The following is a 14,855-nucleotide window of genomic DNA, read 5'->3' on the forward strand; positions in this document are numbered from 1 at the left end:
TCGAGTTTACTCAAGTTTTATCTCCCCTCAGTAAACAAAGGGTGAATTTCATCCCTAAGTTTTTATTGCTGGAGATAGTCATATCCGGGATTGCCTATGTACAGATGGTGTTACAAAGCAAAGACAAAGCAGATAAGCCACGATGAGACACATTTGAGTTGAACAGATTGCCGTCAGTGCATGTTTGGACTAGTCAGGTATTACCTTTGGTTCTCAAGAACCTGACAGTTGAAACTTAAAAGAGCCAAAGTCATTGTGTTAGTTTTGAATCCTTCTGTTAATGACTGCTTTTATAGCAGAAAAGGACCTTCATGCAGGGCACCAAGTGTGTGTGTGTGTGTCTGTGTGAGTGTGGATGTGTGTAAATATGAGTTTAGCCACAGACTGTAGCCACGTGATCCGGGGGACGTTACCCGTAATGATGTCCTCGATCGCTCCGTCTTTGCCTTCGTAGACGTGGCGACTGTCTTTCACCTGTTTCCTTCTGAGCTCCTGGATCAACTCTTGCTGCTGCCTCTTGCTCTTATGGGATGGAGACTGAGGAAGACACAGGCACATAAAAGTGTTACGGCCAGTAAGTAAAATATCTTCGACAAAGGATTCTCCCACTTGTAATTTGTTTCAGCTCAAAAAATGCCTCGGTTCATTCAGGCGTGTGTGTGAGTTAATTGAACCGTTCAAGTCGTATAATCGCCGATTCTGAGTTGATGCGATGTGACTCAGCAGGGCGTAAGACTGCAGAACTAGATACAAGCGCGCCCAGCAGGCAGTCGGCACTCAACTAATCCTGTGATCAAGAGTCTGGAGGAAATTAGGATGAAGCGGAAGGGGAGGAAGTGGAGCTGTCTTACCTTCTGGTCATTGTTATCCTCTGTAGACTCCTGTCCTAGAAAGTAGGGGGTTGGGGATAAGTAGAAAAGGGTAGTTGGAGAGCTGGGAAAGGAGGGTGGGAGGTGGGGTGCTTACCTTCTGGTCTTCCTCCATCATGGCTTCTTGCTCCATAAGTTTTTCCAGCATAATCTGCTCCTGTCTTTTCCTTTGCTCATTGTCCTCCTCCGCTTGCTGAGAAGATTTCACATTCATGTTCAAATTCAATTCAATTAAATGAAGTGAAGACTACTATTTATCATGTGTGTTTTGTCTGTTTCTGTCCAATGTGCGAGACTAATATCCAACTCACCCTGTAGGCCTTAACAAATCGCACAAACACAGGGAAGAAGACTGATGGCGGTGTGGTTTTGGCATTCTCGCCGAAGAATTTCACCACCTCATCAAAAGCATCCTTAAAAAAAAGCAAAAACAAGAGCAAAAGGCACAGATATCTGTCAAATGAAGTAACACAGACTCATTGCCTGCACTGTATGTGGACCAATCACGTTTGCATGCAAATACATGCCCCAGTGTCTGACAGCGAGCCACGAATCACCCTTTTACCTGTGCGATCTTGGCATCATCCTGCAGCTTCTTTAGCTTGCTCTCATTGTGTGCAATGAACTCTTTGAGCATGGTGTTGTGGCCATGCATGCTGTATTCTCTTTTGGTCAGCTCCATGCCTCTCTGCAGCTCCTTAACATCCAGCAGGACGTTCTCCAGCGACACTGTGAACACAGAGAAGTTTAGCTTACATGACACAAACCTGTACATGTAAAGTGTGTAGCATCTTCTAGATCTAAATCACATTGTTCTCCTGTGGGCTGTAGTGCAGTTTGAGCATCTAGATTGTTGTGGCATGAGTTGTCTAGCTTTCTACATTTCTGCCATTTTCTTTCTATTCCCTTACTCTCACAGTCAGATACATGCATGGAGTAGATTAACTTCTTCTTCCAACTGCTCCCTTTAGCGGTCGCCACAGTGGATCATCTGACTCCATCTCACCCTAATCCTCCCATCCTCCACTGTCACACTAACCCTCTGCATGTCCCTCCTTCACTACATCTATGAATCTGCTCTGCGTTCCCTCCTGCCTGGTAGCTCCATATTCAACATGGTTTGTACTTTATATCCAGTCTCCCTCCTCTACACATGTCCAAACCATCTCAGCCCTGTCCCGTACTCATTTTTAATCTCATCCATCCTGGTGGTCGCTCCCACTGAAAATCTTAACATCTTGCGCTCTGCTTTTGTCAGTGCCACCATCTCCAAACCGTACATCACAGCGGGTCTCACTACCATCTTGTAAACCGCTCCTTTTACTCATCCTGCCATCCTTCTGACACTCGTTTCCACCTGCTCCACCCTGCCTGCACCCTTCTTCACCTCTCGTGTGCACTGTCTGTTACTTTACATGGTGGACCCCAGATATTTAAACTCATGTACCTTCACTACCTTTACTCCTGTTACACTTGTCTCTATTCTAAATTGTCCATATGTGTGAATCACCCTATCATAGACAGCTGACCTATGCATGGTGCCTTTCACCCTAAAACAGACTACAACTCACATCTGCACAGGTTGGTAACTCACACTGCAATAATCTAGATTCTAGATGGATAAATTGCACCGCCGGCTAGAGAAAGAAATACACAATTAAATTCTGGAGTTTATTCCAAGAGAAACATGATAAGATTCTGTCTGTTTCTCACTGACAGACGCAGTCAGATTATGCGCTGTTCACTTCCGCCCAACTTAACTTCACTGTACGACTCACCTGCTGCAGCTTTCTCCACATAGTGCATCTCATTGTAGAAAAGGGAAACTTGTGTGTATTTCTCTCTAACCACATTGGCTATGTAGTGTAATAATGTTTGTTTCCGGTCTGTAGACTTGGTATCAAGTAGCTGCAAAGAAAGAAAACAGACATGTTGAAACATTTTCTAAAAGTCTTTAAAGTTTTGCTAAAAGGTAACAAAATGCAACTTACCAAGTCTAAACTCTGCAGCTTGAATCCATACACCGCTCCTCTTTTGCTGCTGTTCATGTAGTTTCCAAGAGCTAAGATAATCTGCAGGACAGGAGCAAACAAGAATGAAAAAGGAAACCACGCATGCATTTGACACGATGCGTCATAAGGGACGCAAATGGTTCCGTTACCTCTAAAATCTTCTTCAGTTTCTGTGATGACTTGATGGACACAGATGCTGCAATGACTGCATGCAGTTGCTGTGGGTGAGAATGAGACATCAAATCCAGCACAGCGCTGTTGCTTTCTAAGGTTGCAGCATAAAAACATTAAGAATGACAACGTAGCGTCGTTATTCACCGGTGTAAGCATCTGCACGCTTTCGGCGAAGTTGCCGATGAAGGCCATGATGGTCATCTTCTGCATGAGCCTCTCGATCTTACTGAACTGCATCATGAAGCGGTCCTCATCCGTCAAGCTTTCGAGAGGCTTGCGCTCCTTCTCGAACTGTCGCAGGACTTTAATCTCGTTCTCCGTGGGCTGGAAGCGCATTAGACACTCCACGAAGTCCACCGGCAGAGTCCGTAAATCAAACCTGGACGATGAGGAGACACAAGGGCACGTGTTATGAACCATTAGTCTATTTTATAAGAAAAACAGGCATACAGCTATGTGAGTTTAGGAAAACAGACTGCATGCAGGAACACCAGTTGAAGGCTTACAGTTGAATGGCTTTGCAGATCTCCTCGGGTGTCTTGCCCACTTTCCTCAGCGTGATGGCCAGGTTCTTTGCCCTGTTGGAGTCCAGCAAAGTCACCTTGTTGGGTCCCTTCTGGATGACCTTCTGCTTGCTTGCAGTGAGGTCGATGGGCGGGCCCTGGGCTTTCGTCTTAAACATCTCCTCGAACTCATCAACATTCAGGTCCTAAAAAGCAACAGCAGTCAATTCGTGATTCATTTTCCTGGGATATAGGCAGGAAACGGATGCGTAACCTCTGAATCAGCGGAGAACTTTACCTCCAGTATCCTCTCATCATCAATCTCATTGAAAACAGTCCCGTTGATCTGGTTTGGTTTCAGGGCCACCCAGTTGAAGACGGGCATACGGAACTTGGTCTTTATGGGTTTCTTGATCTTAACAGCTTAAACAGAATACAGACAAGTTAGCACAGGGTGTCTATCTACAATCAACAGTTCACATAAGCATGCAGGTGAAAGGGTAGACAAGTACCTGGGACTGGTAACACACATGGATATGACTCTCTGGGTAGCTAGATGCCATATCTGTCTAATCTCTAAAAACAAAGTCCCACTTTGTGTTATTTACATGAACTAAATGCTTTCTGTAAGCCCTTCAAAATAAAACAGAAACTACGCTGCCTTGTATGTATTTTTTCCCCAAATAGAGCAAAGCTTCTTAGCCTTTGGCTGGACAGTAAAGGCCAAAGGGGATCGGTGTACCTGTTAAGTAAACGGTGTATGCGGTAAGCCTGATGACAAACTATTTATTGGACAGATTATAGCTATTTGTAGCCACCACTGCTGCTTCATTGAAGCTGAACATTGACATGGTGCCCTGATTCCCCACACGGACAAGGTGTCAGCAGGGACAAATAAGATAAGGCCGTCATGGGAAAGGTAAACAGCATTCCAGTATGCACGGCGCCTATCGCTTTAATCATCTGCATGCCACAGCAGGTCACTGTGCCTCAGCATGCACTCAACTCTTTCTGATGTTGCCAGATTTCATTCAAATAAACACTTAAACAAACACTGGAGTAATACTGCAGAAATGTGGAGATTGCAGTGTTTTTCAAGGGAAAACTAGTTGGGGATGTGTTGCTTTATATAGCATGTTGGCAAGCGCACGTTAATGAAAATGGTGAAAGAAGACAGAAAGTGTTTGAGAAACGTGAAAATACAGCATGAATACAGCAAAGAGGTTTGTGTTTTTAACTGGGGAAGTGAAATGTGGGACACTAGAGGGAGGGGTGGGGACAAAACAGCAAACACGACAAGCATAACCTACAGAAGAGTTTGATGGGTCCCTCTGGTCGGCAAAAAAAGGAAACAATTATAAGACAAATAAAAAGGAGGGTTAGTGAGAATTAATGCACATCTCAAATCACACAGTACAGTATAGAATCTGCTCTCCGAGGGGGAAATATTTACCCCCATCTACATACAGTAAGAGCTGATTAGTGACAGAACTTAGTCATCAAGTCACACAAGGGTCACTTATCAATACTAATCCACTGAGCAGAGCAATCCTAGTAAAATAAGTCTGAACGTGTATTGTGGTGTTCTACTCAACACAGATGGGAAACAAAATATATAATAAATATGTTCCTGTCTTTCTATTTATCTGATTGCTGTTTTTTAATATTCTGTTTGAGCCCACCAACTAAAATGAGGCCAATCAGTGGCTACTGTCTAACTCAGTACATCACAAACTGGCAGCAGCTCTACAGTAAAAAGCCTCCCAGCAGTATCTCTGGAGTTAGATGGTCCTTTCAGCTGCTTGTTTATCTCCCAAGAGGTCACCACAGCAGACGATTTGGCGTGTTTAGTCTTACGCCAGATGCCCTTCCTGACATAACTCTTGACCACAATGTAAGAGTGACACTGCTGAAAGTAATACTTATTAAGAAAAGGAGTTTTACAGGAGAATCGGTACAAAACCCCCCACATTTTTATGCAAAGGAGACACATCGGTAACAGGATTGTTAAGATCATACGGAGCTGAAGAATTCAGCCAGTCCTAGGAAACACTTGTAAGTGACTGGTAATAAAAAAATGTTAAAAAACTGGCACAAAGTAAGAGGCAAAAGTTCCTTTAGGGCTAAAATACATCTTTAAGCAACCAAAGTTTTCCCACTTGCTAAATTGTTCAAACTTGCTGTGGTTTTTCTTTGTATTTAAAGTAATCGCCATATGACTCCATATGCAGTGATTTCTGTGCACTTTATGAATCGCAGGGGGAGGTTTTGATTAAAAAGTAGCTCAGAGCAGCTCATTAAACAAAAAAGAAAAAATGAACCAGCTGATTTTTGGGGGGACAGTGAGCTAAATCTAAAGCTCAAAACTTTAATGTCACAACCTGAGTCAAGCCTGACACCAGAGTTTGACGAAACCTTGGTTTTATTTTTAAAAAATTCTTAATAATCTCAGCTAAAAGATTAACTACTTATCTCCCAAAAAGCACGAAGGCAAGAAGTGGTGTCGCCTCAAAAGCCAACCTCAGGCTCGCCTTTACCCAAACTCCCTCACCCATTAATTAGCAATTAAGCCGCAGTGACACCCTGAGACTCCTGCGCGGCCACTGCAAGGCGAGTAGAGGTTGCAGAGGATTGCAAACCGTGAACTATGAATTGAAGCTAGCTTGTTTGAGTCTGTATGAAAGTGAACACTGAACACAAGGTCTTTACTGTGAAGCAGCGGCAACATGTATCAGATAGCCTCAAGGTAAACTAGAAGCAGCTGAGTACATTAGCCGCTGTTATGTAATATTCCAGAAGTTTGTGTGTACAGCAGCAAACCTGTACTAAAGCAAATCAAAAGCAGTGCTAAAGCAGAGCCACATAAACATCACCTCTTGTATTATCCTATATGAACAAATTGTGCATAATCCCTATTCTACACATTTTCACAATGCATTAAAGAACATTGACTCAGTTGATTTGATGACCTTACCTGCTAACCCAGAGTTCATGATAACGGTGGGAGTCCCACAGCCGGGCAGTGGGGGGGCCACTGGAGGAGGCGGAGGAGGGAGAGGGGCTGACGTCTCTGTAGGCATTCCTGGGGGTGGCGGGGGAGGCGGAGGGGGTGGTGGCGGAGGCGGGGGAGCTGCTGCTGGAATTGTTGACGTTGGTCCGTTTGACACTGGGAGAGGGGTAAGAAAAACAGTTCAGGCTGACCCGCTGTTATCGGCTTAATATTCTGAGCTAATATTAAACTTACGTGTGCCGTTCATCGGAAGCGGCGGGGGCGGAGGAGGCGGTGGAGGTGGAACAGGTGTGCCCGCCGTAAGTGCAACATGGTTTGGACTGACGGCTACACCGTTTCCGCCGAACACGGCGCCCGGCGAGCTCTCCGTAGCGGAGGGCGGCGACGTTAGGATTGAGATGTCTCCGTCTCCTTTCTTGTGGATCTTGATGGTGCCCTGCTTCTCCAGCTCGTGGATCTTCTTCTCGAGTTTACTTTGTCGCTGGATGGCCTCGTCCTTCTCCTTCAGCATCTGTCGCAGCGAGTGCACCTGCGAGCTGGCATCTTTATAGACTTCCTGTGTGGTACAGGGAAACAGAAAAAAGGAACATATGAGAAGAACAGAAAAATACGTGTGGCGATATTTTACATTTTCTCTACCGTTAGCTTAACTAGCTATCACCAAGTTGAAGAACTGATGTCAAGGTAGAGAAAGCGGCTCTGACCCTGATGGATTCCAGCTCCTTGTTCCTTTGCATCAGCTGCTTCTCCAGCTCTACAATTTTGGCCATGGCCTCATTCTCCATGTCCTGCAGCTTCTCTGTCATCTATGGGAACAGTATCAGGAAGAAAAGATTGCAGAGTGATGTGAACTAACTGAAGAGACACCATTCGAATCAACATGTTAGCACAGAAATATACTGAGGCACTACGAGGGTTTCATATTTTCATGTATCTGGATTAAAAATGATCTGTCAGGGCCTAAAAGTTCTGCATTTTTCAAAAAAAAACAAAAAACTTTGCACCATATCAAGTTGCTATTCCATCAACTTCCTATTGTTAATATTCAGACTGCTGCAAGAGAAATAAGATCAAAACGGCAACTTCGCCTCAAGTCAAAGAGTACAACCAACACTAGAGGGTTCTCACATGTGATATGTTCTCCTCCAGCTCCTCCACCCGCTCCAGGGCAGCATTTTTGGTCTCCGCATCCTCCAGCAGCGCTCCCACATCAAACACATTATCCAAGTAAGCCTGGATCTGGACCTGCAGCTTATCACTCTCTGTGTGCTTTAGTTTCTGCAGAGCAGATACAACAAGTTAGGGAAGAGGAGCTGTAGTTTGATTTCAGCTCACAGCATTGGGATAACATCGATCTTTCTGCAGAAAGTCAGGAGACAAAGAACTACAAAGCTGACCACTGTTTCTGAAGTAATGGAAAAGCCATTATTGACAGTGGTTGCTGTCTCAGGGGCACTGTAATGACAGCCTATCCTCTGGACTGTGAGTGTTCAGAAGAATGTCTGTCTAGCCATTTTCCTGCAGCACTATGTCTCAACTCACATCTAAGTAGTCGTCCAAACACAGCTTGGTGAAGTCGTACTGTAGATGAACCCTGAAGTTCATGTCCTCCACTGAGTGCACGACGATGTTGATGAACTGCATGCACGCCACCTGGGGAATGGCAGGTAGGAAAGGTTAGCGAGAGAGAGAGTTCACTGCATATGCATTTTCTATATTACACTGTTTATAGGACTGTAAAACACCTTTATAGATCAGTGTGCAACAAGTTTGTGTTTTTATACACCAGTTTGCTACTTCCACGATTTGGTTTTTATGCTCATATATAATATATGTTGCCTTTTATTATGTCTCGGGTATATAAATCCTTATTATTTTGCTTGCTTAGCTGGCAGGGTAGCTTATCTGGCAGATTAAAAGGATCTGAAAAAACAAATGAACAAAAGCTGCCAGTTCAACACTACTATGGGAGCTTGCATAAACAGATCAAGGGGGATCTACTCACAGTTTCTAATGCACACACGCGCGCTTCCCAACGCTAAAATGGGCTTCATGAACATCCTACAACAAGCTCAGCTGCCCCAGTGTGAGAAAGCAGCTTTTGGCAAAGTCTGTTCACTTCAGAGCTGCTGTCAGGTGACGACTGCCTATCGGGAGGACTGCAAGGGAAACTTGTTCAAAGTGAAGCACTATTCAAGCACAGCCTCTGTTGGTTTTCACTCAGATTAATTAGAATGGATTCACAGAGGTGTGACGTATAAAATCAAGCATAAGGTGGCATGTCCATTGATGTTCTTAAGTCTTTTCTGTCAGATTAATTAACACTGCTGAGCCTTGAAAAAACAGAAGGTCTTTGCTTAGGGATCCTCAGGTTTGATCCACTGCAACACACATCTGTAGCTTATGCAGTGACCTTGCACAGAAACTGATAGTACTGCATATCACAAAACTGGAGGAACAGTTTGTTAATTTTTTACACTGAACTCCTGGTCTACCTCCTGGTAGAGGCAGGGCAGGTCATCTACCATTCGAAAGGTTGGTCGTTTAATTTCTGGCTGCCCCAGTCTGCATGTCAAAGTAATCTTGAGGAAGATACCAGACACTGAGCTGCTCTCGATGTGTTCTCTGAGTGCGAATGTGTGTGTGAATGCTAAAAAGAAAAGAATCGGACGTAGAAAACAGTTGTATAAAGAGCTCATTTAGGTACAAGTATGTTTACCATTTAAGTTCGATTGGGGTTTAGACAGGTATATGAGGACCTGTTTCTAACCTCTTCTGCCCACACATTACAGTTCACATCATTTTCTCTGAACTTTTGACACTGAAAAATCATTCGGCTTCACAGAAAGGGTTTTCGGGGATTGCAGCACAATTAACAGTCATCACAACTGTGCGTAGGCTGACCATGAAGTCAATGTTGTTGTCCTCATTCTTGAAGTACTCCATTAGCTTCTCGAATCGCTGCTCCTCCGTACACACCTGCAAAGAAAACCACACATTAATTTACTTCATTTGTTTTAGACCAGCTGGAGAAACAAAGCCAGGGATTTAGCCAGGAATTGCACCTCATAGACTTATTAATCATGTGTCAATATGTGGTAAAAACTACTGATGTAAGCTGCAAAATACTTTACAGCTTCCTATGATCTCAGAGAGAGCTGTTTTCAAAGCGATAATTAATAAGATACGTTTTTATGAAGTGCTGCAGGATCATTCTTTTATTTTATTTCAGCTACAGTTTGCACCGTGCACCTGTTTTCAATGTTACTCGCAGTATGTTAAAGCGTGTTTAGAGTGGAATTTGGGAGATAAAAAAGAGGGAGTAGAGAGATGCTGTGCAGTTCAGGGAGTTCATGTGGATGTCAATGAGGCAGACAGAGGATGATAAAGAATTTAGAAGGAAGGGAAGAAGGAAAAAAAGAGGGATGCAATGCTGTGAGCTTTAGCCTGCAGCCCCCATCATTCAGCAACATATCTAAGTTACTCAGAAAAATAGATCTCGCATTATGGTCGACAGTGTCACTTTTCATCTAAAAGGAAAAAAAAGAAAAGAACAACTAAACCCTGCCTCCACCAGAATAGAAAAACATGCTGCCGTGCTTCCTGCACTCACATTATCCAAATGCTTTCTCAAACTTCGTCTCATTAGACGGGCAACATTCTCTCTATGCCTTAATCTCCCATTAATGCCAGTGCCGCTGAGAGCAACGCTCAATATTTCATTCCGGGAGTGTAAATATTACATTAACTGCAGTCAGCCCATGTTTGCGGGCCGTATGCTACAAAATGGGGCTGCTGTTAGCGCTCTCTCCATCACAAACCTCCCACTTCTTTCTCCAGAAGCCAGAATGCCTCATCCAGACAGGCAGAGGTCAGGCAGGGCTATCTGTTACAACTAACTCACTGCTTTTCTGAGCTTTGAAGCTACTGCCAAATCCAGTTAACACGCATATAACTGTTATCACTTGCGGCTGTGTGTGTCGTCCTATGCGACGCAGCTAAACTGGTGTCTGTAATCTGTTGACTAACAGAATTAATTCCTAGACGCTATCCCTTTGAAGCAACGAGGAATACGCCGGCCTCACAACTGCCAGACGAGCATTCCTCCAGGGCTGAGTCACTGTTTGAAGCAAAATGTAATGACATATTCGTCTCCTCCGAACCATCTTTGCAGCTCGTACCTCCTTAAAGTTGTCGAACGCAGAGAGAATAATTTCGTGGCCTCCTCTCACGAGGCAAACCGCCGCCAGGAGCTCCAAGACCAGAGCTTTGGTTCTGAAAAACAGGGAGAAAATGATGTCAGGAATAATTAATGAATGAACAGAAAAGCAGGAGATAATCGCAGAGGAAACAAAGCGGAAAACTGTGTAATTTAGGATCATCTCGCTACTGAAACGTCTGCATAGGACAGATCATAAACAGCAACCACTGTCACAGCGAAACAAATTTTCATTGTGTATTCATTGGTTTAACCTCTTGAGAGTCAAAAGCCCAGAGTTAAAGGGGGGTTAAAGGCCAGGTATAAAAAATGAATACTTCTTGGCCTGATTCATGTGAGTTTATTAAAGTGCATAGACACTGAAAGTGCCGGCTCATCCCGTCTCCAGTTCATTCACGCGGGATTTCTATGTCTGGATGAGATGAAATGTGACAGGTGATGCGAAGTGGTTCCACATCCACTTTTGAGAAAATCCTTAAACCCTGGGGCATGAAGTGAAAACACGACCACACACACACACACAGAGTGCTCCTCGTAGCCGTCTCAGTGAGCAGCTGCCAGTGTGGTGGACTGTGCCAGCGGTGCCTTGACCCGTCTGTCAAGATGAATGTGCCCCTGAGCAACAAGGGCTCCCACTCTCAGACTGTGCAGGTGCACAAAATCTAGCGTTTGTGCTTTTATGGATGTGGGTCCAAGTTGGTAAAACATAAAACCCATCTTATTGAATCTTTTATCCAGCAGCTCTTTTTTTATTTGAAAAAAGAAACTTGAGATTTTGTTCTTTATTTACCTACCTTTTCATTTTTGGTTCCTTTTTTGTTTTTGTTTTTCAACCTTTGGTCGAACTTACCTCGGGTTTTTGTTGTTGAGGCTTAGTGCAATTTCATTCACAGCATGAGGGTGTGACATGACCATGTTGAAGCCATACTGGAAGATGAAAGACAGAGACAAAGCAGTTCATTAACAGAGAAGATGGGACACAGAATAAGCAAGATGGGACTTGTAATAATAAAAACAACTTAGAAAACTGAATTTAGCTTAACAAAATGTGGCTCAGCTCAGAGAGACGTGCAGTCTGTGTGGACTGGATGGTCCCTGTAGAGGCCTTGGGGGCTGACCTGGTAGTTCATGATAGCACGCAGGCACATGATGCAGACGTGGACATCATCTTTTTTGCAGACCAGTCTGGAGTTTTTCAGCGTTCTCCGGCTGGGCAATGTGTTGAAACTAATAAATAAAGATCAGAAGTCAGTATTAAAGGGAATAAAACTACAGAATAAAATGTTAAGCCTATGTGACTGAACAAAAGAGTTCACAAGAACTGAATAAACAAGATAACAGATGCCATTTGTAAACAAGCCCTCATTGCACACCATCTTCTGCACATAATGAGGCTGTTAAACTGCCAGGGCACCTTATATTAACACACACAAAGGCCATAAAATCTACAACCGAGCACAGAGCCACCGGATGCCTTCTTTCAATTGTTTCAACAGACCTTCATGGAGATATCACTTACAGCTAACACCACAGCAGCCAGTCATTTGCATGCAGCACAGTGATTGTGCAGCTTTATCTGGACAAAAACAAGGCCTCTGCTCCTGGTGCAGCTCCCACACTAAAACAGAAATGCTGGAGCAGCAGTCTAACTGAATAATATGCAAAAAGAGTCGGAGAAAAGGAGTTCATTTTCAGACTTTTATCACGAGGTACAATTACCAAACCCAAGTTCTGGGGAAAAATGTGTCTTCGGGCTACTGACAGACATGCCAATTCGTGTCATCACCCATGCCTGTAGGCGTGACTTCTCTGTGTGTCAAAACACAGTGTGTGAGTGTGCATGTGTGTTTGTCTGAAAAGGAACGGAGCTTTCAAGGGAGAGGCAGCGGTTTGAGGATGAAGACGGCTCTAAATTAGCAGTAAAATGAGCTAGATTTTTTTCCTGCTTACACAAGTATCCACATTTGCTATGTGAGCATTACTGCATATTGCATTAAGTAAAGTGCAGCATTAAAATAAATAAATAAACAAATGAAGTAGATAAACAAGCCTTTTCCTGACAGAACAGGAGCACCTGCTTCAAACTGCAGAAATAACCTTCCATCCAGGAGTTTTTCCACTCCTGATTAGGCAACATCCAGGAAATGACTAATCAGCGCTTTCTAATCTCAAACCAGTGAATAGATACATTATTATGTAACACCAACAACATGAAGGAGAAGTTTGAGAGAAAAAGCACAAAGAAGAAGGGAGACAAGGAAAGAAAAATAGAAAAATAGGAAGGTAGGACGATAATGAAAAGAAGGTAGAAGAGATACAGAAGAAACAGAAGAAGACGGAGGAGGAGAAGAACAAGGAGGAAGAAGAAGAACACGAGTATGGCGATCAAGGAGGAGAACGTGAAGGAACAAGAAAGAAGATGAAGAAGGAGGGGAAAGGGAGAAGAAAGACGAGACAAAGAATGAGAAGAAGCAAAAAATAGAGGAGAAGAAGAACAAAGAAGTAAATGAAGCAGAGGTAGAAGAACAAGAAAAAGCAGAAGAATGGGAAGAAGGAAAAGGAGACACAGAGTGAAGCAAATGTAACACCAAAAAATCCTAAATGTAATTTAAATAACAGAACATCAATCACTACAACTCTATTTACAAGCTATCAATAACAGCTCTAACACGGCTACATGTGACTAGCTAACGCTTCACACATACCGTCTTAATTGAGAACACTTTGGACAGCTCAGTGCACTCGGTGTCCTTCAAGTTGGCAGTTTCAAGAAGACATATGGATAAGACTTAATGTGGGATCTAACAGTTTCTCGGTATTTATCATTCTACTTCAAAGCCAGTCTAAAAAGCATAAGGGAAAATAATCTGTATAATGGACAAAATCGATATTATTAGGAATTATAAAACCACTTAGGCCAAAGCAAAAGATTCATAATTCATTTGCCATTTAAAAAAATATAGAAAACAGAAAAAAGCAACCAAAATACAGAAGCTTGTTAGAAGCTACTTATTCTACTCATACTGGTTGTAGCCTAGTGCTGAGCTTTTAATGGTTGTTGTAGAAACTAGGCTGACGTCTGCACAGAATGGCATTTAGGGAGCCACACAAGCAGCACACAGACACACAGGCAGGAACAATGAGTGCAGTAAAATCCATTTGCTCCAAGGAAAGGAGAATTCAGTCACAAGTGCAGGGGGGGTGGGCAAGCAGTACAAATAATTCACATCCCCAACACAGACAGCGGGACAAATAAACTGGGCAGCTCTACCAGGGAGGTATAAAGTACAATGAGGCCGGGGATCGTGCGTGGACATCCATGTGTGTCTCTGCTCGTAGCATTATAAGTGTGTTTGTTTCTCTAGAAGGGGATGCTGGGGTTACAGCCGAAGAAAGCTCACTCTGAGCCAGCAGAGCGAAACTGAGACCTGCCTGCTGTCGAAGACTGGCAGACAAAAGAGCAGATGACTATAGGAGGGTGGGGGGGCATTAGGACAAAACAGAAAAGACAGTCAGCCAACAGTGATGTCACATCTGGGGCCAGCAGATGTGTAGGTGAGGTGACATGGCATGGGAGGGTGAAGTTATTTATGGGACAATATTGATATTTGACAGTCATTTAAATTTTTTTTTGGAAATCGAATTTCCCAGAGGAACCCACCCGAGGGATTAATAAAGTTCTATCTTATCTTATCTTATCTTATCTTAAATATCAGTAAAGCATGGATGAAATATGTGCAAGTAACAATAAAACGAGACCTCATCATGTGGTCTGTCTACAACTTCCACATTTAGCAAATTAGCATCTAAATTCCTGGTGAAAAATGTGCAAAAGCCAAAACACCAAGTCAGTTTGTCTGGTCTGCATTTCTTCCATTGCATCTATTTACATATTTATCAAGAAAACACCGCTACTTTGTGACACCACACAACAGGAAAAACAACAAAAAGTGGCTGACTTGATTATCATTTAAGGATCTCATATTAAAAAGACATGTGCTTCCATGAATCAATAGTGCTCTTTGTGTGCAGTGTGTTCAAGTTAACCTCTTCAAACTAAAGGATTAG

The 14,855-nt window shown here is 43.3% G+C and overlaps 1 protein-coding gene across 9 annotated transcripts in view; it reads right to left on the minus strand.

Annotated features, from left to right (window-relative positions):
- fmnl2a (formin-like 2a) overlaps positions 1-14,855 on the minus strand; it is a 48,242-nt gene that overhangs the window by 2,855 nt on the left and 30,532 nt on the right. For 4 of the 9 annotated variants that reach the window (XM_086267846.1, XM_086267852.1, XM_086267847.1 and 1 more), the window contains exons 7-26: positions 11,906-12,014; positions 11,638-11,714; positions 10,750-10,843; positions 9,473-9,547; positions 8,111-8,221; positions 7,697-7,846; positions 7,273-7,374; positions 6,803-7,124; positions 6,533-6,724; positions 4,869-4,889; positions 3,857-3,981; positions 3,562-3,764; positions 3,200-3,434; positions 3,031-3,099; positions 2,861-2,941; positions 2,648-2,777; positions 1,435-1,598; positions 1,181-1,282; positions 967-1,062; positions 414-537 (exon numbers count right to left, since the gene is read on the minus strand). In XM_086267846.1, the coding sequence (XP_086123972.1) occupies positions 414-537; positions 967-1,062; positions 1,181-1,282; positions 1,435-1,598; positions 2,648-2,777; positions 2,861-2,941; positions 3,031-3,099; positions 3,200-3,434; positions 3,562-3,764; positions 3,857-3,981; positions 4,869-4,889; positions 6,533-6,724; positions 6,803-7,124; positions 7,273-7,374; positions 7,697-7,846; positions 8,111-8,221; positions 9,473-9,547; positions 10,750-10,843; positions 11,638-11,714; positions 11,906-12,014 (2,582 nt within the window). Of the gene's footprint in view, positions 1-413; positions 538-966; positions 1,063-1,180; positions 1,283-1,434; positions 1,599-2,647; positions 2,778-2,860; positions 2,942-3,030; positions 3,100-3,199; positions 3,435-3,561; positions 3,765-3,856; positions 3,982-4,868; positions 4,890-6,532; positions 6,725-6,802; positions 7,125-7,272; positions 7,375-7,696; positions 7,847-8,110; positions 8,222-9,472; positions 9,548-10,749; positions 10,844-11,637; positions 11,715-11,905; positions 12,015-13,492; positions 13,538-14,219; positions 14,256-14,855 lie in introns of all 9 variants that reach the window. The other 5 variants (XM_086267849.1, XM_086267850.1, XM_086267851.1 and 2 more) reach the window with 2 other exon arrangements.

This window comes from Aulonocara sp. 'chitande type north' Nkhata Bay, linkage group LG16 (assembly GCF_057382095.1).
Source record: "Aulonocara sp. 'chitande type north' Nkhata Bay isolate Kocher_YH1m ecotype deep benthic linkage group LG16, A_spYH_male_GT1.1, whole genome shotgun sequence".
Taxonomy (NCBI): domain Eukaryota; kingdom Metazoa; phylum Chordata; class Actinopteri; order Cichliformes; family Cichlidae; genus Aulonocara; species Aulonocara sp. 'chitande type north' Nkhata Bay.